General features: G+C 40.8%; 5 protein-coding genes across 5 annotated transcripts; 2 read left to right on the forward strand and 3 right to left on the reverse strand.

The window, feature by feature from the left end:
• The first annotated feature begins 3,046 nt into the window (after positions 1-3,046).
• LOC145698053 (uncharacterized) lies at positions 3,047-4,147 on the forward strand. Its single transcript, XM_081775259.1, has 5 exons — positions 3,047-3,073; positions 3,132-3,501; positions 3,564-3,629; positions 3,899-3,965; positions 4,011-4,147. The coding sequence occupies exons 1-5, from the start codon at positions 3,047-3,049 to the stop codon at positions 4,105-4,107; spliced, it is 627 nt and encodes a 208-aa protein (XP_081631385.1). The 3' UTR covers positions 4,108-4,147.
• A 5,332-nt stretch (positions 4,148-9,479) lies between these two features.
• Positions 9,480-13,102, forward strand: LOC145696353 (SLIT-ROBO Rho GTPase-activating protein 2-like). Its single transcript, XM_081773374.1, has 11 exons — positions 9,480-9,872; positions 9,917-10,439; positions 10,842-10,961; positions 11,007-11,263; positions 11,311-11,579; positions 11,624-11,756; positions 11,803-12,097; positions 12,141-12,243; positions 12,291-12,368; positions 12,417-12,520; positions 12,565-13,102. Exons 1-11 carry the CDS (start codon positions 9,567-9,569, stop codon positions 12,591-12,593), a joined length of 2,217 nt encoding a protein of 738 aa, XP_081629500.1. The 5' UTR covers positions 9,480-9,566; the 3' UTR covers positions 12,594-13,102.
• A 1,328-nt stretch (positions 13,103-14,430) lies between these two features.
• LOC145696354 (uncharacterized) lies at positions 14,431-15,572 on the reverse strand. Its single transcript, XM_081773375.1, has 2 exons — positions 15,156-15,572; positions 14,431-14,745 (listed from the first exon to the last, which is right to left on the reverse strand). The coding sequence occupies exons 1-2, from the start codon at positions 15,455-15,457 to the stop codon at positions 14,577-14,579; spliced, it is 471 nt and encodes a 156-aa protein (XP_081629501.1). The 5' UTR covers positions 15,458-15,572; the 3' UTR covers positions 14,431-14,576.
• A 2,827-nt stretch (positions 15,573-18,399) lies between these two features.
• LOC145696582 (uncharacterized) lies at positions 18,400-20,742 on the reverse strand. The gene is made up of 5 exons (XM_081773646.1): positions 20,505-20,742; positions 19,526-19,720; positions 19,312-19,448; positions 19,126-19,187; positions 18,400-19,032 (listed from the first exon to the last, which is right to left on the reverse strand). The coding sequence occupies exons 1-5, from the start codon at positions 20,606-20,608 to the stop codon at positions 18,805-18,807; spliced, it is 726 nt and encodes a 241-aa protein (XP_081629772.1). The 5' UTR covers positions 20,609-20,742; the 3' UTR covers positions 18,400-18,804.
• Positions 20,743-23,038: 2,296 nt separating this feature from the next.
• Positions 23,039-25,587, reverse strand: LOC145697194 (mitogen-activated protein kinase kinase kinase 10-like). The gene is made up of 6 exons (XM_081774359.1): positions 25,318-25,587; positions 24,914-25,071; positions 24,367-24,867; positions 24,085-24,321; positions 23,623-24,015; positions 23,039-23,486 (listed from the first exon to the last, which is right to left on the reverse strand). Exons 1-6 carry the CDS (start codon positions 25,556-25,558, stop codon positions 23,235-23,237), a joined length of 1,782 nt encoding a protein of 593 aa, XP_081630485.1. The 5' UTR covers positions 25,559-25,587; the 3' UTR covers positions 23,039-23,234.
• Positions 25,588-26,269: the final 682 nt, after the last annotated feature.

Consider the following 26,269-nt stretch of genomic DNA (forward strand, 5'->3'; position numbering starts at 1 on the left):
TGCCCGTTCTTTTCTGAGCTGAAGAAACGGACCTGGCCTTTACTTTTGAATTGCTTCGCCTCGCCTTTAACTGAATCGAGTTGCCACAAGGCTTTGGGTCGATGTAGCCCCCTTCATCACTGAATTGACTCTGATTTCTTTTTATTTTTTTTAAATATTGGTCTTTTAGTTGATTGTCTTTCTGCAAAAAGGGTTTTCTGGCATAAAGTGACCAAAGTTTGCCGAAAGTGTAAATTCTTAGCCCAGCAAGGCATTTAATTTTATTTTTTGGTCTCTCAACTGTTGATCTTCCACTAGAGAAGTCCTACGGGGTCCTCCGGCCGAACTCGACCAAATTTGACCATAGGTGGCCATATATTTGCCGAGCAAAGCCATATACTGAAAATTTTTAAAATTGGTCTTCCAGCTGATGGTCGTCTACCAGGGAGGTCCTTCGGGGTCTTCCGGCCAAATTTGACCAAAGTTGGCCATAGAAGGCCATTTACTGGCTGAGCACGGCCATATATTGAATATTTTAAATATTGGTCTTCCAGCGAATGGTCTTCCACCAGGGAGGTCCGCCGGGGTCTTCCGGTCAAACTAGACCAAAGTTGGCCATTGGTGGCCATATATTGGCCATATATTGAATATTTTTAATATTGGTCTTCCAACAGATGAAGCCCTCCAAGGGGGTCCTCCAAGACAATAACAAAGACTTGTAGCTTCTTCTACTCAGCTCAGCTAGCTCAATAATAACCTCAGCTCAGCTAGCTCAGCTCAGTTCAGTCTATTGAGCTGATCAAAATCAAATTTCTTTTGATTGGTCTTATTTTCAAAAACTTGCATGTTTTTTCTATTTATGCTTTCCAGTTTGAGAAATCGTCAGCTCAGCTCAAAAATTTTCCAATATGCCCCAGCTCAGCTCAGCTCAATTTCTTTTGAAAAAGTCTAGCTCAGCTCAGTCGTTTTTAAAAAGGGCCCACTCTTTTCAGCTCAGTTCAATTTCGACCTTAGCTCAGCTAGCTCAGCTCAGAAAAATTTTCAAAAATTTGCAACTCTGCGTTATTAACAGCTTAACCCCTACCCGCATATCGACCTACGCGTAGGTAAATTGAATTTTAAACGCGATTATCTCACGATTGGTAAATATTTTCTATAAAGCTGACCCCCACATATCGGGCTACTTTTTAATGGAGAATCAGGATCTAAGGTCAAAATAACATTTATTCAAAGATTTAAGATTTTAGCAATTGAGCGAAATTTTGATCTCGGTTCAACATGATAAAACCCAACTTTGATTCAACTGTTCTCGGCAAGATCTATTTGATTAAATTAATGCTCAGTAGCTAATAAAAATTCGGAATTCTTAATTTTTACTGTATTGAAGACTGCATGAAAATATTTAAATTTATTTTGGACGAGATTTGGAGCACTGACGACTTATTCTTTTATCAAAAATGAGTACTATTGAAAAGATGACATTTGTTGACATTTGACATCTTACATTTGACATTTGATCATGTCCAGGAGAAAGCTCAGCCTTTAATCTTTCCATCCATGTCTTTTGGAAAATTTTATCCGGGCTAAAAGACCCCAAAAAGGCCCGACCTACGCGTAGGTCGATATGCGGGCAGGGGTGACAAATTTTTCATGCGGGCAGGGGTTAAAGCTGTTTTCCTTTTCTTCTTAGATTTCGAAGGAGCTGGATTTTCTGCTGATTCCGACGATGAGCCAGTGAGAATATTCCGCGACTCTGCTCCTCTTGATACTCAGCAAAGTGGGTCGGACGATGAAATGATGGAAACAACGAGTTGAGCAGGAGCAGCTCCAAAAAGTTCCAAGTCAAAAAAGCCAAAATGACCCGTTCAACAACAAGAAGAATCCTTCCGCGATCGCCAAATTTGCATGAGAGAAGACCACGAAGATGCAAAAGCAGAGCAAGCACGATTGCTCAGAGAAATGGAAATTAAGTTACCTCAACATCAAAAAGTTTTCTCATTAGGTAAATCTTTCTCCTGAGCGCGCAAAGCTGTGTTGAAAACCTGAGTCAGGGTCTGAAAGTAGCAACTTAACATTAGAGATCTTTCAGACCCTGAGTCAGGTTTTCTATTCAGATTCGCCAGCCCAGCCGTCATATATTCAGCAAAAAGTATCATTTTTTCAAAATCAAATGTCACCGCCGAAGAGTTCAAAGCCAAAAAAGCCAATTCCGGCTGTTTCTGGAAACCAGACCTCGCATATTTCAAATGCCCGGATCCTTCTGCCGAATCCCAAAAGAATCCCGCTCCAGAAAAAGTTCTTCTATCTACGTTGAAAAGCCCGAATAGCCGCGAAAAAAGCCCGCATAGCCGCACTCGGCGCGGCTAAAGCGCCAACACCCGGCCATGGCTTTCTCCAGTTGAATCCAAAAATGTCCGATTTGCAAAAGAAAATGGTCAAGCATCTGACGAAAAAAAAAATCGCCAAAAAAAATGTGTACCAATATTACTGAAACGGTCAAAAATGATGTCGGAGAAATTGTAGAAATCGGAATTCGCCAGCAATCAGCGTTGACGGCGCAATTTGTTGCAGGGAATTTCTTTTGCGTGAGAGTTACTTTAGTTTCATTTTAATAAAACTCATTCTTAACCAGTGAAAGATTGAAAAAAATTTTCTAATTAAGCTATAATTTATAATAAAAAACTTATTTTTATTATCAAATTTTCTTATTATCAATTAAAAATCTTTATTTGTCAAAAAAATCATCTTAAAGGCTCCAGAAATATGCAATTTTATGAAAAATAGCGTAAAATAGTGAAGAGAGAGGAATTTGAAGCGGGCTAGCTTGGCCATGCAGCGCGCGCGCCCCCTGGCGGCCGCCTCCAAAATGACGCAACGCCGCTAAGAATTCACCTCGGAAAACTTTAAAAATTCATATTTTTAAAACGCGAGGTGCGTCAGTGAATTTTTTTACAGATTTGGATTTCTCAGCGCAATATCTATAAGGAAAAAATATAAAATCACTAACGACAAAACAGTCCTCGTACTGATCCGAAAAATGGGCTTTTTGAACGTCATTTTTACGAAAATGGCTCATTATTATGAAATTATTTTGGTAGCATTGAAATCCTCGACCAAAGTTCTACTAGATCATCCTTCTAAAAATTGGACAGGACCCTTTTTTCGGGTACCTGAAAATTCGTGCGGTATCCCTAAATATAACCCATAAAAGCACACCACCTCCAATCCCCAAGCGCGTCGACTCCATCGCCAAAAACATCGACAAATACTTCGACCTCAAACTCGTCAAACGAGCTGACGAGGACGAAGAAAATGCTGGAGAGCGCATCGAAAAACAAATTCTCAACCCTTCAGACGTCGAATCAGACGTTTCTTTAGAAGAAGAAGCCTCTGAGCGTCAGCTAGTGCCATTCACCGAAGATGAGAGGTCCATTCCAGACGTTGGTGAATTCCAGGAGCCGGAAATTTTGGATGCCTTCCCCGCCCCACCAGTGAATCTACCCATTCTGCCCACTGAACAGGGTAAATTCATCACTAATAACATTTTTCACCGACGAAAAATTATGATCCCAAAATTCGTTCAGGCACCGCGGAAAGAGTTGAAACAAAAGGAAATTCTCAGAAAGAGGAGGGCACTTCCACTTTCCATGGTAAACACGCCCGAAAGGCTGCAAAATACTGCTCTAAATTCGAAGTTTAGGATACCATAAGGCAATCTTAGTGACGCTAGAAACATTCTTTGAACTAGAATCAAATCATAGTTATAAAGAAATGGCATCCAGATAATCAGCCTTACTTTTCATGAAATTCTTTGGTTAGATTTTTTTGCGTTTCTGAGCTTTTGCATGCTTTTCTTATTTTTTTGAGCTTTTACGAGCATGAATTTTAAAACTAGAACTTTTGACAAACTTTTATTCAGGAAAAACTGCACCACCAAAGCCCCAGAGGAAGAAGAAATCCAATCCTTTGGATAAAGAGTCTCTCGGGTAAGAAAAAATTGAAGAATAGAAAGAATTAAAAATATTTTAAAGGGGATTAAAATTCCGCGAGTTGATGGCTCTTGTTGGAAGCAAGTCGGAGAAAAACTCGGCGCTTATTGCTGAATTGATTGTAAAAAATGGACGATAAAAAATTCTCTCTGTAAAGCCTGGAATAAAACAGTTCTTGATCCCTGTTAGAAGATCACGTGCTTAATGAACTTTTCAAATGAGACGATGAACATTAGTTTTAATTATCTTATAAGACAGAAAAGTTGATTGTAGCTCATTGATGCGGATAATAAAAACTGAAGACTTCCTAGTTATTAAGGATATAAGCTATGAATTTGAACTTTCGTAGCGCCTAAATGCGAAGTAGGATCATTTTCACTTCAAAAGTAATCCTACCTAAAAATTCACGCAAAACTCAAATATGGTACTTTTAAAAAAAATTTTATTGAAAATTTCCCTTTTAGAGCGATTTCAAATCTTACTCTCTCGATTTCTCGAAATTTTTCCATTGAATCGCTAAAACTAAACCGTGTTTTTTATTTTGATGATGTTAAGCTAGAAAATTGACGGGCTTGTATTTCGAAATCCTTTCGAATTTTTATTCTAGCGTTTTCCTCTTTCTTGCTCGTGTTTTTCTTCTTTTTATGCTTTTTTGCTTGCAACCAATCAAAGCGCTCCGCTCAACCGCGCCACTCTCACGGAAAAGAGGAGTCGAGAGAGCGAGCGCCCAGCGCGCCGCTTTTTACACTATTCGCGCGCTTGGTAAGCCTCATGGAAATGGCTCTAAAATCGGTTTTGGTCGGAATCAGGGAAAACTGATCCGTCAATTTTGTAGATAAGGGTCAAGAGAAGTTATTTATCGAAAAAACTGGACCGATTTAGTGGCAAAATTTCGAGGAATCGAGAGAGTAAGATTTGAAATCGCTCTAAAAGGAAAGTTTTCAATAAAATTTTTTTTAAAAGTACCATATTTGAGTTTTGCGTGCATTTTTAGGTTGAATTGCTTTTGAAATGAAAATGATCCTACTACGCATTTAGGCGCTACGAAAGTTCAAATTCATAGCTTATATCCTTAAGGTTGAAAAGGCTTATTAAAAATGAACTCAGAGCCTGGTGGTGGTGAGAATTTGCCTTGGGGGCTATATCAAGAGACAGTCTTTCTGAAGGATAAGGTCCGATCTGATTATAGAGAAAGTTCAAATCAGAAAATCAAAAAAGAACAAGAGTTTTTACTTTTGAAAAAAATGCATCATCAAAAGAGCCCGAAAAATCCGCAAGAAGACAGTCAAAGGCAATTCATATTTTATCATTTTACGAGGCGAGTGGCGTTGATCGTCCTCGAATCATAAAATTACCGTTTAGCATCAGAAGTTAAGGATTTATGAGAAGCGATTTATGCTCCTGTCGAAATTAAAGCCAGATTCTTTGTTTATTGCTTTTCAAATTAAAAACTGAAATTCTTACAAACGCTATTTTTATCAAGAAGGAATCTTTTCTTGAGATAATTAAAAATGAAAAAATGCGATAACGCTTAAGAATCTCCGCTGCTAAGCTGTCAAGTCTGAACAGGATAATTGCTACTGACCAAATTTTACAACAATTTTCAACCGGCCCTGTTGAAAAGAGGGTTTCAAGAGCAGAGTTTTCTTATTCACCGGGAGCTACACTCGGCGACCTGTGTAGAAAACCTGAGTCAGGTTCTGAAGAGCTTGAATGAAAAAAGCAGTTTTTTAAAACAAAGCCGCAGAATCATTTTTATATTCTGACTTGGCTTCGTTTTAAAACCCAGCTTTTCATTTAGGCTCTTCAGAAAATCAGAACCTGACTCAGGTTTTCTACACAGGATACAAAAATCTTGGCCAGGGAATTTTTCTTTTCAGGGCGGGGTAAGTGGCTCTGAGGAATTTGCGGGGGCGGTTGTGAGACTACTCTACTCTGCTCCAGCTCTTTGTGGAGACGATTTTTTTTTGAAAACTGAGAAGACGAAAAACCACTTTCTCCGTGAGAAATTGGCTTTGCTGAGCAAACACGGCCCAGGCCAAGCCCGGTCCAACATGATTTTTTTCGAGCAGAGAGGAAAAACAACTACCGGAAATTCGAATAGAAGCAAGAAATATGAAAAGAGGCGTTAGCTTTTTGAGAAAAGAGAAATTTCTGAAGACATAGAAGACTTATCATTTTTGATGACCTTTAGATGCAATTTCCAAATTTGATTTTTAAAATTTTTATAACCAATCGTTCCTTTATAAATCGATTTCTTTACTCCGTAAAACACACCATAACCTACGATCAATAAGTTACGGTACAAAAGAGTTTAAGACAATTTGTTTAGTAACAGTTTATCTGTCGAACTGAAGCTCCCCGGGCCCCAAGGGACTGACAACAATATCAACCCAAAATCTAATAAGAGCCTCATCATCCCCAACAGTTTATCGGCCCAGCCCTATTACGTTATTCTGATTACGGATAATTAGCCAATCGGACACCCCTAAATTAGCGCGCCGAGAAAATACCGTAACCGCGCGAGTTCTCGGTGGGTGGTTTTTCGGATGATCTCGCAGTAACTTTAAACTTTTATGGACTTGACTTTTCGCGATTTAGCGCACGACAAAGGACCCAGGATGAAGAGGATTCCTGTCAGACGAGAGAAAGACTTGATCCTCGAAAACCACATTTCAAGGTTTTTTTCTTCACTTGAGTTTTTTGAATAAACGATTTTTGGATCGTAAAAAATGGACTCTACCATCTTTGGTGATTGTTCATTTCAGCAGAGTCGTTTTCAATCATCGAGACCGTAAACTGCCCATTTTCGCAATTTTTCTTATTCATACTAAGTTAGAGGAAAGTTTAGGCGATAATGAAGCCCTTACGAACGAGAAATTACTCTCCGAGAAAATTTAGCGCGATTTTCCTTTTGAAAGTTTGAAGAGAGAAAAATCCACTTATCTTATTAATTGCTTTCAATTAGTCTCCATAGACCTTCTTTTCCACCATCTTTTCAGCTATTTTTATACAGTTACTTTTTCATTCCAACTACCGTCGAAAACATGAGAGGGCTCTTTCTTTTCAAAGACTAATTTTGGATCATTTCCGATATTTTATTATATGGCCATTGGCTTCAAATTTGAGCGACCGACCGCTTTTTCATTACCGGCGCGAATTCCGGTCGACCTTCCGCTCTCAGTCCAGTGAGGCTCTCACTTCGTCTTTTTTGCCAATTTCCATTTATAACTCGTTCAGTTGACAACTGTACAAATGTACAGGCGGTCATTTGGGTGAAATATTGGGCCAACGAAGGCTCCGAATGGGCGTCATGTCGCCGTCAAATAAGTGTGCCGCTAAAGGGGTGATTGATAATTGCCCCAGAACACGCAGTTGCTCTAAATTCAACCCTTCTATTCGCTAGTAAGTCGCCATATGTTTCGGCCATTGATTCGGCCCATAAGTGACCAGGTCAATTTCACATCTTACAACTGCTCGAAAAATCCCCTCCAATTTCAGTAAAGAGAAAATTTCAAAAGAAAAGGTATCAAAAAACGAAAACAGTAGCAAATGACTGTATCGAAAAATCTATTTACCGACCCTCTACTTTGTCACTTTTGCTTTATAAAACGTAACTTTTTCGAGCTATTCAAAGAGGGCACCGGAAATGGAGGTTTCCGGCGGAAACGAGATCAGAGTAGATTATTTATTCAAAAGCCAGATCAACGGGGATCATTAAAATCAGCTAGCTTAGCATTTTTTCTACCTCATTATTACTACCAAGAGAGAGGGCTAAAAAGAGGACAGATTTGGCGTAAGGATTGTCGTAAGATAAGCCTTCCAAGAACAAACCGCTGGACAATAGATAGTAGCCAAAAAAGTAGTATTGGCTAAACTTACTCCAGCTGCAAAATCTGGCCCTCCGCCAGCAGATATTTTCAGCCGAGTTTGTGTTATCTCCGAACGTTATTTTTGTTGTTTTGCTTTTTCCATTTTTTGCGATTGGGGAATTTTTGTTTTTGACTTTTTTTTAAAGATCATTTTTTTCGTACAAATTTCGAGATGGATGAGTAGCGATGAATTGGGGATAACGTCAAACAGATTGAGTTGAGATCTCTTTCAATGAGAAACCTCCACTTTGGTATTTTTGAATTTGAGAAAGAAAGAGAAAGAAAAAAATGTATAGAATATTTATGCCTCCAAATCCGACAAACCACCAAGAGCGCCAGTTAATAATTAATTTACTTGTGAATTTACTTTCTGAATATTCTTTCTTTTTTCGCCTGACTGCGTTAAATCTTCTTTCTTTGCGAAAATTTTATAGAGAAGATGTTTCCATTGAGATTTACTTTTTGAAAAATTGCCAAATTTTCAAAGGATATTTTGCGTAAAATCAGAATTTCGCACAATTAGCGGGTCAACCCCCTATTAGACATATTGGCCTGGATTAGGCCTCTTGGGAGTCATTTACTCGGCTCGTTACCGCCTATTGGATATACTAGCCCCTCTCCCTCTTACTATTCAACTTTCCTCTTTTCTAAAATGTCACCTTATTTTTAAACCTCAATTTGCTGTCGTCTTAATTTAAACCGCCATATGCTTTACCTTTCTGGATCCCTTCCAATAGGATCAAATTTAACAGCATCCCTCTTTATTCAGAATGTGAATAATGAAAATATCGAAATCATCGCCAAACTACGGAAACAGAAGAAGACAAAGAGAAATTAATTATGCTGCGGAATGGCTTCAGTACAGAAAAATCGTTTGATTTCCACAGCAAGCAAAAAGGAAAAGCCCGCAATTGACGTTAATTCAAATTTTCTTCAAAATTTCCACGAGCCGCGGGTTTTTTTTTCTTCCGTATTGCCCAGTAAGACAAGCTGTGAAGATACATACTAATTTTAGATATATAGATTTTCCGTAGATTTTCGATTAAGTCATACGCGCATTCTATATCGGTGCCCACGTGAGACAGAAGAACTGAGTCTTAAAATTTTACACTTGTTTTAACCTCGACAACAATGATCATGAGCTTCTGTCTCAATATTTGGAAAAGGTCAACACCCAGAGTCTGTTGTTGACTTTGTGATTGATTCTACAGTTATTTCGCGCAGTAAATGGCTCAATAGAATTATTTCCATAATCCAGCTATTGATTATGCTGACGATTACGCGAGCTTCGGAAAGAATTAAAAGCTCGATTCCAGGCGGAAAATCGACTTATTGAAGGACTACACGATGCGCAGCACAATGCTATTAACGAGTACGCGGAATATTGCCGCCGGAGAGCCGAAATTGAAACTGAATACTTTCGCAGCTTGAGGAGGCTACATTCTAGGGAAGGATCATCAATATATCAAGAGATAAATTTAGACTCGCTTTCGAAATCTTGTGAAATCTTCCGTTTTAGGGAAACTGGTTTCCGGTAATTCCAGTGCCTGAGAAAAACCCCAGCAAACCGAGTGACCCGGGTTCTCCAGATTCTGGAGTCCAGAATATTATTAGCATAACATGATTCTCTCACAGATGTACCGACAAACGGAATGATTCCAAAACATCAAGGCACTGGTTGTCAGAGAGGGGATTTCCATCGCTACAGGAAGCCTGGGAAAGCAACATGGAAAGACTGAAGGCAGACATAAAGGCTCATGAAAGACTTACTCAGGAATACAACCAGATCATCATCCCGCGTCTCCAGCAATCCGACGAGTTTCTGAACCGAATGTGTCGCCGATCTGGCGAAGTCGATCAAACCTCGCAGGCCGAGTTAGATAGGCAAATGAAAACGTTGGAGAAGACGCTCAAGTATTACATCCAAAGTCGAAACGATCAACGCCAAGCGAAGACGAAATTATCTGGAATCGAGAATGAATCGTCTTCGAGAAGTCTTCACAACCGGAAACGCGAGGATCGCCTTTCAAGGGTTCGTACATTTGCTGAATAGCTTTGCATTCTAATGATTATTAGAGACGCCAAAAATACACGGAGAAAGACAAGGCCTTCCAGCAGATGAAGAACGATTTCGTTCTCCAACTCAAAGCCACGCAAGCCTGCTTCAACACCTATTACGAGTCACGGTTGCCGGAAATTGTTGATTCCTGCGCATTGGGATTCCACGCGATAGTGCGTCACGCGCAAAAAGCGACGATCCAGTCTGAAAAAAATGTTCTCCAAGAGAGGCTCTCGAGGTGCAACGCGTCGCTCAAGCGGCTGGAAAATGTGAATAGCAAATCGGACATGGAACATCTGAAGAACCTAGTCCCGGATATGTTCAAAGAGTTCTCGCTGGAATTTAAGGAGCTCGACCACAGTGTTGATATCAACGAAGACAGCTACAAAGGATTGGCGATGCAGTCAGAGCAAATTCAAGGAAGACTCCATGGAGTGGAAGAGGACTTTCAGAGCTCGAGAAAACGCGCTGATAGAGCAAGAGATGATCTAATGAATAATCTTCCCAATCTCACAGAAGTGATACCTCCCGGATCTGAAGGTAACTTTCTCTTCTTTGATTTCACTGAAACCATTTCAGTAATTTACAAATTACCTCATTAATTGTAATTATAAACACGATTTCTATATACAGGTCCCCCCTAAAGCCTGTCAGTTTCAAATTTGCAGCCGAATTTCTCTTGAGATATTCAAGACTTTTCATCTTGTCGTTATTTCAAATTATAGATTTTCTCAATTTTACTGTCTGAGCACCCCTTGGAAATCGGTCGAATAGTGCCACCGGTTTCAAAAGTAGAACCCCCAAATTCATCTAGCGATAGCTTGACACCCTCATGTGGATAACTTCCCCTTTGGGCAACGCCTACTAACGCATCAGACATAACCGGTAAATGGTGAAATTAACTCGGTATTCATCATTTCATTCTTTAATTATGGTCTTCAGAAACGCGGAACCGGACGGAGCTAGAAAATGAGTTCTTCGAACATCTGGGCAAGTTGTCTGAGCTGGAGTTGCAGAAGAGCAAAATGTCGGCGAAATCGGAGCACTTGACAAAATCTCTTGGTAAGACAACGTTTTTCGAAGGTTTCTTGACCTTTTCGTTTTAAGAAAATGCGGGCCCTATCGCTGCAAGACTGCGTGCACGAGAGAAACGCAGCAAAGAAGCAAATAGTCATCTGCGTAAATCTCGATACATTCTACCAAGCGATATTCAGCTCTTCGGAGGGCGATTGTTGGAGCAAGTACAGCTCTCTGGCCAGGCAGTGCCGAGGATAATTTCCAGCTGCGTTCGATGCATCACTAGACACGGCCTTTACCATCAAGGCATCTTCCGCGTTAATGGAGTTCAGGCTGAAGTTGCTAGGGTAAGAAAATGAGTTCCAACTAACAAAAATTTATCGCATATTTGTAGCTACAGGATGCCTATTCATCGGGCGAAGATCCGCTCGCGGAATGCAAAGATACCCTCTTTTACGACATTAATTCCGTCGCTGGCGTTCTCAAGATGTACCTCCGGAAGCTCGAGACGAAGCTGATACCAGATGACGTCTTCGAAGAATTCAACGACGCGGCGAGCATCAAAGACGAGATCCTCAGAGCAGAGAAAGTCAGGACTATCCTTAAGGCGATTCCGGACTCGATCCTGATTGTCATGCGATATATTTTCCAGTTTTTGCATCAGTAAGCCACATTTTCAGCAAACTTAAACTTAAATCGCTACCTAGTTTGTCAATGAACTCTGACGAAAATATGATGGACGCGTATAACCTGGCGGTGTGTTTTGGCCCCTCCGTAATCGACATTCCTAACCATGCCAATCCAGTCATGTGCCAGGCGAACATAAACAACGTAATAAAGGTATGCGCGCGAGTTCCACGCCAGTTCGATGTTCCAACTCATTCAGACCATGATCGAATGCGCAGAAGACATCTTTCCAGACCATTTGGAAGGGCCGCTGTACGAACGTCATGTGGATGCAATTGTCAACGATTCCGAAGACAACATGTCTTCCGTCGCAGATTCCGCTTCCAATCCAGGCTCGCCGCAATTGGGGCTGAATCTCCAGACTGGATCCAACTCGTCAAAATCGTCACAAAATGAGATGTTGGATTCGCCAACCTCGGAAACGAACTTATTTCCATATCACTCCGGAAAAGGGCAAATTATACGATCAAGCATTCAAGCAGCTGAGTCTGGGGGTAGAAAATCTCAAGCTGTTCTCCGTTTCATAAATTTATTCAGAATTTATCGGTGAAGCAATCGCAGCATACGATTATAAAGCGCGCTCTCAGAAAGAACTTGGCCTCCAGAAAGGCTGCAGAGTATTCCTCAAGAAGAAAATGAGGTGATTTTCGATTTATTTGGTCAGTTTTTGATATTTCACAACTGTAGTCCCGACTGGTGGAGAGGGCAAGTCAACGGCGTGGAAGGTCTCGTTCCTCATATTTATCTGACCTTTGCAGGATCCAGGTATGCCGGCGATTCCTTATCCATAAGCTAACCTGCTTAAAAATTTAGCTCGAGCTCAACACTTTCCGAAAAATCACAATCTTCACTTCACAGACACCGCTTTGGCGATCGCTCACTGCGCCAAGATCCCAGATTTCAAAAACATCACCAAGGTAAGCTTCCTTTTTCACCGAAATCCGTTATTTTTGGCATTTAGTGAACTACACGCGACACAAGGAAATATAATGCACTCTTTGAAACTCACCAGTATCACCTCGATGATTAAAAAAAACTCAGAGATTCTTCTACACAATTCTTGCCTCACGTCAAAACTAAAACCCCGATACCAAAAGAACAAAGCCTCCAAAAAATGAACAAACTATTCATTCTATCTTGCTCAAAGTCAACCTCTCGCTCAACCGAACAAAGCATTCAAAAATTAACTTTTACTAATTTCGCTGAGGAGTTCTCCTCGTTGCCTGCAAAAAAATGCTTCTAGACAAACCGATCTAACCTCTTAACTCGTCGTTACCCTTTATCACGATTTCACCGACAAAAACAATTAAGAAATCCAAACCGATTTACCCCTTTTTTACCTTCTTATCGGTCTTTTTTCCTCGTGCATTTCTTTTCTTTATTCTCACTTTATATTTATATTCTCAGAAGAATGGCCATCTTCGCCACTCATACTGGTTAGAGCCTTGGTTCCTAACCAGGCCTAATAAATTTTCAAAGTTCAAGAAATAAACTGTAAAGCAAAATTGGTCTTCTGTGATCTATTGTCATTTTCGAACTTCACGTACCAAATTTGTACTGAAAGGAGAGAAGCAAGTGTTAATTGAATGGAGGTCTATTTTCTGATCAGCCGCATATTTCTTTTTCTTCCCGAATGAGATGATTTTATGTTGTTTCTTTGGCAACTTAAAGGTGTAAAGGTAATCCAATATAGGGACACGTCTAGCTCGCCTTTGATATAAACGCAAGCGCTACACGTAAGCGGCCGGTTTCTTATCAGTTGCTCCCCTCCTCCGCTCCGGTGTGGTGCTCCTTGAGCTACTAGACGAGACCGTTCAACCAACTGGTGCTGCGTGATGCAATCCACTCCACCTGCGTATTACCACATCGACTAAAACCTAAACAACGCTGACGTGAGTTGGTGGAACCTACATCATGCCGTGGTCCAATTTAGCCTGGTTGGACTCATGCCAAACCGCAAATTCTTTTTCTGTGCCAACTCAGCCCTAGAATCATTTTTTACTCATCCTATTCTTTTTTTCTCCCTAAGAGTTGTATAAAAAATTGTTCAAATAACTCAATGTAAATGCTTTGTTATTATTTTTTGATGATTTTCATCAAAAAATCCTGCATAAAATTATGAAAATAATTTTTTTTTCGAGTCATTTTGTATTTTTACGCATAATAAAACATACAGTTATGTACAGATAGAATGAGATCCAGGAAAGAACTTTACAGTATTTCATTTTTTGTCACTTGTATAAGAACTTATGGTCCGTGATTCCGGACTTTCACCTTCGAATACACACGGCTGTGCACCAGCCTGAGCGGTTCTTTGTTTTCTTGTGACGTTTCATGATTGAATTATAAGTCGGGATTGATGTTTATCGATGGGAAGAGAAGTAGTGGTTGTTGTGATTGTTTAAATGGTCAAACTTCGTTCAAACAGGTTCAGTCTTTTACGATTTTTTGTTTTCTTATTGCTCCGAGGCGAGGACTTGATTGTGTCGTAGTCGTTGTGCGAGGAGAAGGTGATCTAGATGTAAACGTTAAATTCGCGGTTCATTTTAAGTAGTGCGGGATTAACGAGTACTTGCTACACGTGTCCCTGTATTTTACCGTTAGAGAGGCCTCCGTTGTAAGCGGATGAGAGGCTGGCTCCAAGAGGAAAGTATGGTGATCCTTGTGCGAGTCGAACAGAAGAAGCCTGAATTTATTGGTTAATCATTTGGTCAAATTTTTTTTCATACAAAATTTTTGCATTATTGAAAAATTTTTAATTACTCAAAATTTTTGATGAGCATTACCTCAAGCGATAGATGAGGGTTGTACGCTGGAATAGAAGCGGCTTGTGAGGCACTCGATTCTGGCAAAAAAGCAAGTCGCATCTTGGCAAGCTGTTCTTCGGCAGAAAGAACTGGAGTTTTCGCTGGAGCCGGTGTTTCATCAATGCCAGGTCTCCAGAAAGCAGGCTTCTTTGGAGTCTCGCATTTTTCAACTTTGACGGATTCGGACTTTCGATTCATTCGTTCTTCTTCTCGTCGGACGAGCTCGTTGATTTTGTCCTTGTTCTCCAAGAACTTGTCGGAGGAGGAGGTTCTCCTTGAGCATTTGGTCGTTTTTGCCGGTGATTCTGGTCATTTCTTCCTCGAGCCATCGCATTCTGAAGAGATTTGTTAGTTGGGCAAGTGAGTAGCTCGCGCATATAAGGATTTTCATCAATTTCGATAAAACGTCAAATTCGTGCACGTCAACGTGGCCGCGGCTGAGTTGTAGTTTCCGAAAGTAGTGTTATCACTGCGAACCCGTGGCCCTAGCCCCTTGTTGATTAACGACGTGACGTTCTCGGCCACGTAAATGTGCTCTCTAACGTGCGTTTGTTCAAAGAAGCGAGGTGAAAAAATGCTACGGTGAAAAATTGCTAGGGGTTGGGGCCTCAACCCTGCTAGGGTCTAAGCCGACAACGTGCAGCACAAGGCGCGTTTCACGAGATTTTTATCGACTGTTTTCAACATGAATAATCCTCAAGGCTTCAAAAAACTGCTGACAAGCCAAAAAAGGGTTAGTTCTTACCGAGCTTTTTGTCGGTCTCGAGCTCGCTGGGCGGATTCTCGGTTGCGGAGCTTCTTTCGCATGATAGCTTCTTCGATTTCTTCAGGTGTTCGCTTGGAACCAGCTCGGATGGAGCTTTGCACCTGTTGCTTGACGTCGTTGTAGTCGATTTCTGGCCGCTCTTCGCCGGAAATGTTTCCAGAATCGGAGGATCCGTGCACAGAGTGCATGTGGTCCCGTGGAGAGGAGGGATTCTCGCTCTTGTAGGCCATGGCGGCGTTGAATTTCTCTTCAAGTCCCTTCGAAAGCATTTGCTCCATCATCTTCTTAGGATCTTTGCGTGTCTTTGGCGGTCTCTGGGTCGGTTAATTTATAAAAAGTGTTTAAAAACTAGAAAGCTTTTTGCGCGTCTGGTGTGGAAAGTGCAATATGAGTTTATGCCAATGTGAGGAATGGTTCCATGCAAAAACGAGAAGTGGAAAACGCGGCGCCAGCGCAGCAAGGGGGCGCTAGCAGCTCACCGAGTCAACCCCCTTTTCTTATTTCTTGAGCAACGCGGATAAGGGATGACGAGGGGACACTTCAGGGAAAGGGACGCGGTAACGTAGCGCTGCGCAAAGTGACGCAAGAAACACCACCACCACCACCGTGACCGATGCCACAAAGATGCCAATCCCGTTAATGTAAATTACGTGTTTAATCTTAGCCGCACAAATTTTATTTAAGCAAGTTGATAAATTTTAAACAGCGCGTTAATGACACGTCTTCATTTTTATCGAGTTTATTTAGCATTCGAAATAATATCATAATATTATTCTTCTCCAGCGAATTTTATCGCACAACTGTGCATAGCATTTGCTTGATATAAATTTGTCATAAAATTTTATTGTTCTAATAACCTAAAATTCGTCGCATTGCTCAGAATAATTATCATTCGAAAATGGTCAATTGTATAAATAAAATATATAGATTGAAATTATTGGAGTTTATTCTTGTTTAAAAAATTTCAGAAAGCAAAAGATAAAAGAAAAAGGATTTTTGGCTGAGGACACGAATAGCGTCAAATGATGAAGCTGGAGGACCAGCTGAGAGGGCAGCCACACACATGGACAGAGGAGTGAAGAAGGGATCAGTCCGGCGTGACCTTGGCGTGGCGCCAACGCTAGACTCTTCGAAAGAAGCGTTGCCAACTTTCAGATTGTCAGATCGCCTTTCGTGACAGACTGGTTAGGGAGATGTTGCTTGGATGAAAAGTACTGTAATACAGTCAAGACTCGAAGAAGAGTAGCTTAGTAGTCGATTTCGTCGTCATCGAAATCCTCGCAGTTGTCGTAGTCGTCGTGAAGATCCTCGTATTCATATTCGTCTGGGTTTCCCATCAGCATGAAATTTTTATGGTACACCTCGTCTGCTCGATGTTCGATTAAATAGGAGAAGAAACCGGAGGGAGATCGCCACCATGAGGCTGATTGAAATTCGTACCAGCAGCGCTTGAAGACTTCTTTCCATGAGAAATTTTTAGTCACCAGCGGGTAGGTATTTTGCATTTTTTCCATCACGTAAGAGAGAGCGTATTTTTTGAAGAATATCAGAAATTTTTCCAAAAAGAAAAACTTCAATCTTCTTTACCAGTCAATCATAATTGATCGGTCTTAAAATAGGTGAAATATGAAATGATATTTTTATATTTTGTTTAACACGTCGGCGGTCGGAACGTTGCGTAATTCATCTTAAGGGCGGCGTAATATATTGTGAGGGTAAGTTAACAAACAGAAACGCTGTCGGTATCGTGGACGTCTTCGAGCGCGCGTGGAGTGTGGTGGATCGCGGTGGAGGAGGAGGAGGAGTCTAGTAGCGCCGAGAGTCTTTTTTGCAACGGTCGGGCAAATGCGGTGTAGTTATTAACGTCATTCAATGAGCTGGACTTTGGTGTTGCATTTGGAGTATCCGCCGTCACTTCAATGAAAAGCCTATCAATTCGTAGTTACTATTTATGCCCATAACAAACTTTCAATAGAGAATGACCACTTTTTAATCTTTTGAAAAAAATCATATTTTTAGTTACACGATTCAATACGCCTCGATATCTGAAGGAAGAGGAGAATTAACCGGCTAGCTTTAGCCTATAGGCTGACCGAATAAAAGCACGAGGGACGCGTCGCCTAGATCATCATCATCCGCCTCCCGCCAAATTGAATAAGTCAGAATAGCCCGGTAAACTGATTTCCTTGGCGGAACCCAGTCTGGCACTCGTCTGTCCTCAATCTTGTCTACCATCCATCGTGGGTTTTTTTGAAGAAACAAAATTTCTTAGAAGACTTTTTGATTGAAGCCAACTTATCAACAGAACTAACTCCTGCAGTAATAATTGATTGGCTCTTCAATTTGAGATTGGTTATCCATTCTAAACTCCTTGTGTTCATCAGATTTGGAACAGTTCTTGATCGAGCTTGTCTCCTTGTTGTGTTTAAATATTTCTGTGATGCTTCTGCTGGGTTTGTATTGGTTAGACAGATCGGCCACTGTATCAAAGATTAAGAATAGAAGGTTCCATTCGGCTTGGCCTGCATTTTTCATGACTCGGCCTGAGGGCTGAGCGCGCGCTGAATATTCTAGCGGGACAAGTGAGCCCAAATGCCCACCACTGAGTTTTCTAATTCTGAAATATTCACACTCCTGATATATCGCCATACTTTCAAATCGCATTCATTGCGAATTCATTACAACCAAATACGAAGACACTATATAAATATATTTTTTATTGAAACAGTAACACTTGATTAATGACTACATTTACCACGTATCTGGCCAAGAATTCATTTTATATCGTTGAAGTTTTCTCTTTCATATTCTTTTATATTTGTGCATCTTCTCATCTGACTATTATCGATCTAATTGGCACCTCTGAAGGTTATAATCACTACAAAAAATACCTCTGGGTTTTCATAAGATTTTAAATTGAATAAATGAAACAAGTCAAAGCGAAAAGAGAAATAGAACGGCAAATATGTCCCTCCGGCTATTGTCCAAGATCTCAAGATCTCGTCATGTTTACCTTTAGTTTTCGTACTATTAGAACAAGAAGCTCTTTCATTTAACCATCTTTAACGGCCTTTTACATTTGTTAATCGAAACTACATTGCTCCAGAAACAATATGGTCCGTTACCTTAAAAGTCTGCTCTCTGTAGAAAATATTTTTCATCAAGGAATATTATAAGAAAACGATGGATTAATTTTTTCACATTTATTTTTTGATCGACAGTATCGACAAAAATAGTTATTTACAAAGATTTTCGCAGAAAGAAGTGGTTCGCGCGCAGCAAAAAGTATACTTTTTTTTGTACTAGTGCAGAAGTAAATCAAAACGGTTGCTCAGTGCTGAATCGTCAGTTTTCTTAGGAGGCTAAAAATCAGGAAAAAAATCAGACCGAGATTCCGGTCTTATGTCTGGTTAACGTTAACGGAAAAAAATACGAAACTTTGAACTTTGCAGAAACAAGCGGTTTTTTTCGCGTTTCAATATTTTTCAAACCAAAGCGCGGTTAAAAAATAATAGCGATGAAACTGGAGTAGCGTTACTTTACAAAATTGGCGCGTAAAGGCTTTTTTTTTGGCAGTATTTTGAAGATTGGCGGCGTTTTTCGCGTTTTTTCAGCAGTGTTTTTAAATTTACATATTGTCACCGTCCTCCGAGTGGGTGTGTTCGGTGCCGATGCCGTGGTCGGAATCGGAGCGGACGGGAGAGCCGACGTCGATTTCCTCGTCTATGTCTTCGATCTCGCAGTCGTCCTCGACGAAATCTGGGGACTCGCGGCCCTGCTTGTCCATGTGCATGGTTCCTCCGGGCGAGAGTCGGACAGAAGGAAGAGGAGGCATGAAAGGCGAGTTTCGATGGCTCTGAAGAAATGGTTAAACATTGCTCTTGATTTAGCTCTGCTGGAGAAAATTCTGCCCCGAGCGAGAGCTCGTTACCGTGGGTCGATATGAAACCTGGTTAGGGATGATGCCGCCGAGAGGAGTAGACAGATTCACGCCTGAGTATCGCGCGCTTCCTAAACAATAAAATTGAGAATAATTTTTAAGAAATCGTCGTCTACGAGATCGCAAAATGAGATTAAAAAAATCGAATGCGTGACGATGGAATTTTTAAATAAATCAAATTCTGAATAAAAATACCTTGGCTTGGTTTGAGATGAGAAGTGATTCCGCTGGCAGTTATTCTATCGGAAATCATGGAGGACAATTCTTTCTTTTCCTCGCTGGCAGACTTGGATAAGAAACCAATTGAGAAGGATGACTTTCCACGGCGAGGGCTAAATGAAATCATGACCAAATGCTCATTAATATTCACGGATTTCATGATGGAAAAAATATTGAGAATCACACAAACCTGTAGCTGCCGGAATCTTCAGAATCAGATGATCGCGATGACTGTTCTTTGGCGATGGATTCGTTTTCTTTTTGAAGAAGAAGATTGAGCTTTTGCGACTGTTCGCCGAGCATGTGTCGCATGTAGGTATTTTCGCGGAGGAGATTGTCATGTCGTTCGGTGACCAGTCGAACTTGATCCTCGAGCCATCGCATCCTAAACGAATGATTATGAGATCATTGTTGGCATTAAATGATTTTTAGCGCAAATGAAGTGGGACACGTCATAAATCACGGCACAAGATCAGTCTCGATCAGTTGAGGGCTGAGCTCCTGTCGAGTAGATTAGGCTGGTAATTTCTTGTACGTTTCAAATTTGAATGGAACGCGCGCCGCATGGTGTGGTGGAGGAGCGCCGGTGCTAACTACACCAGCTCCAGGAATCCAACTCAGCGCGGTGCGGCGCAATTCAGCGCGGACAACGCGATTCTAAGAACGCGACGTGAAACCGCTACGCCATTACACAACCCCCTAATTTACCGTGATAACTTTGATTAGCAGCGCGCCCGTTTTTTTCACACCAAAATCATAATTTTTATTCAAAGGGTTCTTAATTCCAACCAAACATTGTTCTTATTAATTTTAAAAAAGCAGCTTTCAAAAAAGGATTAATGATTAATAGTAGCTCAAGAAAAACTTTCCTGAGTCGAATCTGAGTCGAGTAAAACTGAATCTGGTTTGAACGCGCTTCAATTATTGATGACTCTGCTCAGTTTGAATGTTTTGTGCATTCTAAATTGAGCAGAGAGCAAGTGTGCATGGATTAGGGACTCTTTGGCGAATAATTAAAACGGCTCTGACGTCAATTGGAACGTTTGATTCAACGTTGGGAAGATGTCCACGTGTTTCTTTTCAAGAGTTTTATTTATTCAATCGAAAAATTATTGTATTTTATCTCTGAAAAAAAATCTATCGACCGAAAATTAAACAATCAAACTTACTTGGCCTTGAATCGGTCCCGAGCTCGTTGCGCTGATTCTCGGTTCTTCTGCTTCTTGCGTTCCCGCATTTCCTCGACTTCATGTGGCGATCTTTTCAATCCCATTTTGTTAAAGTGCGAAATCTTGAGTCTTTTTCTTGTCCTCAAAGGTAGTTTTCAAAATGTGCGTTGTAGAATTGCGAGTAGAATTCTCTTTCTCCCTCTCGATCTTCTTTTTTTGATGTGTTCACGTTTGCTTGTTGAGGACAACTGTGATCGTTAGTCCGCACCGCTTGGTTCCATTCACGTTCGAGCGCAGATAGCGCCGCGCGCCGCGCTCGGGCGCCTATGCGATCTTTTGCGCGAAGACACGCAGCCGCCCGTTTCTTGGAGCTAGGTGTTACCACGTTCAACTTCTAAATATCCCCATAGGACCACTCTTCTAAATCCATACACAATCCATAGACGGCTTTTGGAAGGCGTGCTTGCTTGTTAGCGTGTCTCCTTGACGTTTAAATGGTGAGTTAATCGCTAACAGGCAAAATACTATAGGTAGGATTTTCTTTATTTCCTTTTCAAAATTTTGACTTATTTTTTCATAGATTTTTAGACTGACAAAAAAATTTTATAATTTTCGTCAGAATAGATATTCTGCAAAATCAGAACTCTCGTCAGACACGAGGAGCCATGAGTGACAAGCAAGTGATGTCGATGAACGCGCTAGAAAAGCAAAACTCGGAGACAGACTCTTTCCGGAGAAACACTTGATGATGACGATAGAAGGGAACGTTCCATTTCGAAGAGATACGTCGTCATTTTTCAGCGAACGGACTTCCGCTTTTATACTGTAACCAAAAAATTCTTATTGAAATAGGAAGAACTAGGAATAAGCCTTATTGCCAATAAGTTTTTGGAATTAACGATTGTTTCAAAATCATAAATACCTTGATTTATTTTTAATTGTAGAAGAGAGTCAAATTAATATGGGAACGAGTTTCTTTCGATTTGGCCTTGATAATGATTTGCGGTTACGTCTTTTCTGCACTTCCGGTTTTGATGTCAACCGAGAAAGGCAACGTCACTGCTTATAGCCGCTAAACGCAATGCGATGTGAATACATGCGCTACCTATCGTTAACGTCGTTTTCGCTGAAAGTTGCGCTGGATACTAGCTTCGACAACAAGCGCCAACTACACCTGCCAGCTCAGCTCCACCGCCGTTTAGCCTCGCACCAGCTAAGCGCGCACGCCTTTCACTCCACCGCCAATCCACGATCGCAACTCTCAGAAATTACTACACTTACCTAATGAACACTAAACGACAGTAGTAGGATCCTTTCTTCTCTGATAAGCCTTGCTACGTATTTCTAGCTAAAGAAGATAATTTTTATTCTTATTTTCAAACAACAGGTTTTCGACGAATCCAGTTTTTTTCTGATAAAAGTATCCAAATTATTTTGAACCCTGTTGACATAATAAAATCGTTTTAATAGCCGACCAACTTGATATTCAATAAGGTAGACTTAATTTACGCAAATGCCCTTATCTTGGATGCATGCTTCCTAGTAGGGTACGTGCCGTGGAAGTGATGGTGTTAAAGGGAATTGATAGTCCTCCCGCGTGGATGTTTATACTAACTCAAGTGTCTCATGTCACTCAGACATCGATGATCCTATAATTGCTAGTTTTAAGTAAACAACCTTATCTTTTAACGACATATTATAAAGCTTAAAGCTTTTTCAATAAATTTTACAATTTAGATTGACCTTTGGTATCAATATATTTGATTCTGTTCAAAATGCTCCAGATGTAAAAGTGAAACATCTCTTTTTGATATTTTACCAAGTAGAATTATCAACATTTTAAAGAAAAAATAACGCGTTAAATTTACATCCACGTCCGTCTTCTGCGGATCAACGTGCTTGAAATTTGGAAATAAACCCGCGCGAGCTCATAATAAACCGTAAACGAAAGCTTAGTTTCCTCGAGATTATAATAAAAAAGCCAGACATTCGGTAAAAAATTGCTTGATTCAATCGCAATTTGTCTATTATTTCTTTTTCATCTTTCCAATGAGCGTCATTTCATGCATAAATTTTGACAATTGGATACTCACCGATTTACAAGAAAGAAAAAAGAGCGGATCACTTGATAGCGCGGTAATTGAGCGGTGTTGTCCGAAAACACGAATAAACATAACTTACGCAGGTTATCGGAACAAGTCGTCATCGCATGTAACTGATCATAACAAAGTAGTGTTTATTGTCGCACTATTGATACCCCAAGATAAATATAATATATTCCATCGTCACTAATTTTATGAACGAGTTAGTGCATAACTGCTATTTTCAAAACAACTCCCACGTACTTTGATCAAGTGCGTCACAAGTTGAATCGTGTAGTCCCAGGTAGAACACGTGGATAGTAATTATTGCGATTTAGCTCTACAATATTCTTTGCTTCATGACATACGCATAATATTGATCGTAACAATTAATATCGTCTGATAATCTCTAACTTTTGCAAAGTAAAACCTCTTCTTTGGATTTTAAAATATACTTTATTTGATTGAGCATTAACATTAATTGCATTAAATAATAATGTACCAACACAAATTGGTATAAGCATACAGAAAAGACAGATGAAAAAGAAGAGGGAAAGAGAGATTTGCAGGAAATTGGTAGGACAATAGCCCATTTTTCAATGGGTAATAAACATGGTGTTTATAATAACTGGGGAGTTTTTATATATTTTTAAACGGGTGATGAATTGCGAAATGGATTATTGCGTGTAGGCTGGTGTAGGACTTTTGTACCATTCGAGCATTTCGGATGGTCGAGCGTTGCTGCTTTGTCGTTCAGCGACGGACCGCGCGAGGAGAAAAAGCCTTCGTCTATCGACGATTGTCGGTTGAAGGGAACAGGCTGAGTGTCGAAAACTGGGAGCTCGCCGATGTCGGGGGTCTCTGGAGTGTCTGATAAACAGCTATCCGTTGTTTCTTCATTCTATCAAAATGGATTAGAAATCGAGCTAGAAGAAAGTGCGCGCTGAAAGATTAATGATGCAGGTTAGTTACTTTCGCTGATATTGCATTAAAATAAGATGTTATCATTAGGTGCACTATTGAATTCGACAACTTACCTCGCTGGTTGAGCTATGAGGCGAAGCAGAAGAAATATTTGCATCATCAGAGCTCGATGCTTCTCGCTGAAGCTGCAGATTGTCGACAGTTCGAATATGGTGATACGACTTAGCGCGCAGGCCAGAGTTAACCCGTGGCACTCGGGGAGGAACATCATCGTCCGAGGAGTCGCCTTCGTTCTCCCCTTCGTGATCGCTATACGTAATCTGGAAAGCGGAGTTGACATGGCCAAAGTTGGGCGAAAAGGTGGCTGGTGGTTTCTTGGCACGGCGGCGGCGGTTGCTTCGCCGACCCGAGGACGGTGTTGGTGGAGAGTTCAGATCTGGCGGCGAGACAGACGTAGCGATCTTGTTCATGATCGGTAAGCGGATACTTGAGGGCATACGCACGAACTACAATTAACCATGTCATCTTTATGAACTTGAAGCGAAAACGATGAGAGTTGATTAAACTGAAATTACCGATTGTGTAATGCACTCTGGGCTCAGATCTCCGCTCGTTATCTTGTCCGATACGAACTTTTCGAGTGTTTCGCGAAGTTTCGCGACTTCTTTCCAGTCTTCCTCGACGCGGGTCTTTGTCGACTCTTCTTTTGCAGATTTGTAGTCTTCCAAAGCCGTGTTGATTTCCCTACGCCAAGTGCATCGGTCATCTTCTAGTTGTTCAATCGTGACTCCTTCAAGGTCCATTTCAGCATGCTGAGACACATTTTCAAATTTCAGTTGATTTATTCAAGATCTCACCTGGATCATTTTCTCGAGTCTGCTAAAAGATGGCCTTGCTGACGCTGGCGTCTTCCAGCATGAAGTCATTAGCGAGGCGAGAACCGGGGAACACTTGCACGGAATAGGCAGCTTCAACCTGTTGCTGCCGACGCCAAAGATGATCTGATTTGAGTTCAAGTTCTTGTACGGTTCTTCGCGCGTCACCAACTCCCAGATAATAACACCAAACGACCAGATATCAACCTTTCCGCAGCACTTCTCAGCCCTGATCAACTCGGGCGCCATCCAATTCGGCGTTCCACGGACGGAAATCTTTGCAGATTCTTCTGGATGCGCGAGTGTGTGGGAATCGAGATCGGAAATCTTTAATTTATTGTCGAAACCGACGAGAATGTTGGGCGATTTGAGATCGCGGTGGATGATACGCTTGTTGTGCAAGTATTTCATCCCTTTACACATTTCCGTCGCGTATGTGAGGATTTCTGTAGGGCCGATTGGGATTCGCTGGCTTTGGATAACCTAAAATTCGGATTTGAAGAAAATTAGTTTGAATTAATAAACTTACCTCTTGAAGAGTCATTTTGCAAAATTCCATAACAAGACCAGGTCCTTGAATGTGACTGTGTTTGATCTGCTCGGTTGGAAAACGCTCGACGACGCCTTTCAAGCTGACGATGTTTTCGTGTTTGAGCTTCAGTAGCTTTTTCAGATCGGAGAGAGAGGCTAAAAGTCAAGTTTCAACAATGAGATCAGAGAAAGAGAGTGAGCGAGTTTCAAAGCTAATCAAATAGACTCAAACATACTCAGAATGGTAAATTAACGACATTTTTTTGTCTTTGGGGACACAGTTTATCATAATTTAGTAGCTTCAGCAACGTTTTTAAGGGGATCGTAAAATCGTTTAGGAAAATCATCTGATTGAAAGACTTAGAATTCTATAGAAAGACAACGTATTAGAATTTGACGTACCTTCATTTTCATTTTTGAAAATTTTGCAGGCCACTTCTCTATTCTTCCAGGAAGCTCTATAAACGTACGCTTGGCCACCATCACCGACGATTTTGAAAAGTTTGATATTCACCGGATCGATCAGTTCAGATTCTTTTTCTTCGTTTTCGACTCTTTGCGTCCACGGTGAAAACGCCGCTTTGAAAACATCAAAACACCCTTTTCCGAGATCTTCTCTCCAGTCTTTTTTCGAGTTTTCCATTCTAAAGTAAGCTTGGTCAGATTTCAATGATCTTGGAAATTAGAAATAACGAAAAACAAAACACTCATTACGCTAGGTATTCTCTCTTGCTTGTTAAGCAAGCCGTAGCGTTTTAATGGCTTTCTCCGTTGCGCTAGTTTTACGATTTGTTTTCCTCTGGCGTAAAAAGCAGCCTCTGATTTGGTCGTTGAAAAACGCGGGGAAACCAGAGCCTGCGCGTTGCGAGGCGGACCCACGTTCTATTCTTGTTTGCTTTAGCGATGGCGTATATACACACCCCCCAGGGCAGTTTACAGTCTCATGGTACATTAATTCGCGATAGATGGAATGATACTGGAAATGATCAATGAAGAGATCTATTTTGAGGGAACATCTACTGTATATTTCGTCGAGAACTTCAAACTACCAGTTCTATTCTACGGAATGCGTTTTCTACGATCAACGATACAGTATTTTTCTTACTGAGTTTTACTGCCTCTTTTTGTGGGATTGCGTGAAGATTTTGAGAGAAATAAATTTCAAATGTTACCTTTTGTATTCCATATAAGATCACTTCCTCTAACCCTCGTTATTGTAAAAATGTCAAATTGGCAATATTCTCTTGATTTGAAAGATGTTCTGTGTCCCTGCACCGAACTATCGCGATTGTAATGCAGACTGGTGGCCCGCCCGAGGCCCAGTTCTATCCCAAGATCGAATGTAAGAGCGAGT

Source organism: Oikopleura dioica, chromosome 2 (assembly GCF_907165135.1).
Source record: "Oikopleura dioica chromosome 2, OKI2018_I68_1.0, whole genome shotgun sequence".
Classification (NCBI taxonomy): Eukaryota; Metazoa; Chordata; class Appendicularia; order Copelata; family Oikopleuridae; genus Oikopleura; species Oikopleura dioica.

Excerpts from the sequence above, each read along its gene's own strand:
- LOC145698053 (XM_081775259.1), top strand. The coding sequence starts at position 3,047 with ATGGCTCATTATTATGAAATTATTTTG. Across the intron at positions 3,502-3,563 it reads CATTCTGCCCACTGAACAGG|GCACCGCGGAAAGAGTTGAA; the intron begins GTAAATTCATCA and ends AAATTCGTTCAG. Across the intron at positions 3,966-4,010 it reads TTGGATAAAGAGTCTCTCGG|GGGATTAAAATTCCGCGAGT; the intron begins GTAAGAAAAAAT and ends AATATTTTAAAG.
- LOC145696353 (XM_081773374.1), top strand. The coding sequence starts at position 9,567 with ATGGAAAGACTGAAGGCAGACATAAAGGCTCATGAAAGACTTACTCAG. Across the intron at positions 10,962-11,006 it reads GCACTTGACAAAATCTCTTG|AAAATGCGGGCCCTATCGCT; the intron begins GTAAGACAACGT and ends TTTCGTTTTAAG. Across the intron at positions 12,521-12,564 it reads ATTTCAAAAACATCACCAAG|TGAACTACACGCGACACAAG; the intron begins GTAAGCTTCCTT and ends TTTGGCATTTAG.
- LOC145696354 (XM_081773375.1), bottom strand. The coding sequence starts at position 15,457 with ATGATGGAGCAAATGCTTTCGAAGGGACTTGAAGAGAAATTCAACGCC. Across the intron at positions 14,746-15,155 it reads CGAGACCGACAAAAAGCTCG|AATGCGATGGCTCGAGGAAG; the intron begins GTAAGAACTAAC and ends AAATCTCTTCAG.
- LOC145696582 (XM_081773646.1), bottom strand. The coding sequence starts at position 20,608 with ATGGGATTGAAAAGATCGCCACATGAAGTCGAGGAAATGCGGGAACGC. Across the intron at positions 19,721-20,504 it reads CGGGACCGATTCAAGGCCAA|GATGCGATGGCTCGAGGATC; the intron begins GTAAGTTTGATT and ends TCATTCGTTTAG. Across the intron at positions 19,033-19,125 it reads GCGGCATCATCCCTAACCAG|AGCCATCGAAACTCGCCTTT; the intron begins GTTTCATATCGA and ends CCATTTCTTCAG.
- LOC145697194 (XM_081774359.1), bottom strand. The coding sequence starts at position 25,558 with ATGGAAAACTCGAAAAAAGACTGGAGAGAAGATCTCGGAAAAGGGTGT. Across the intron at positions 24,868-24,913 it reads GCAAAATGACTCTTCAAGAG|GTTATCCAAAGCCAGCGAAT; the intron begins GTAAGTTTATTA and ends TCCGAATTTTAG. Across the intron at positions 23,487-23,622 it reads CTCATAGCTCAACCAGCGAG|AATGAAGAAACAACGGATAG; the intron begins GTAAGTTGTCGA and ends CCATTTTGATAG.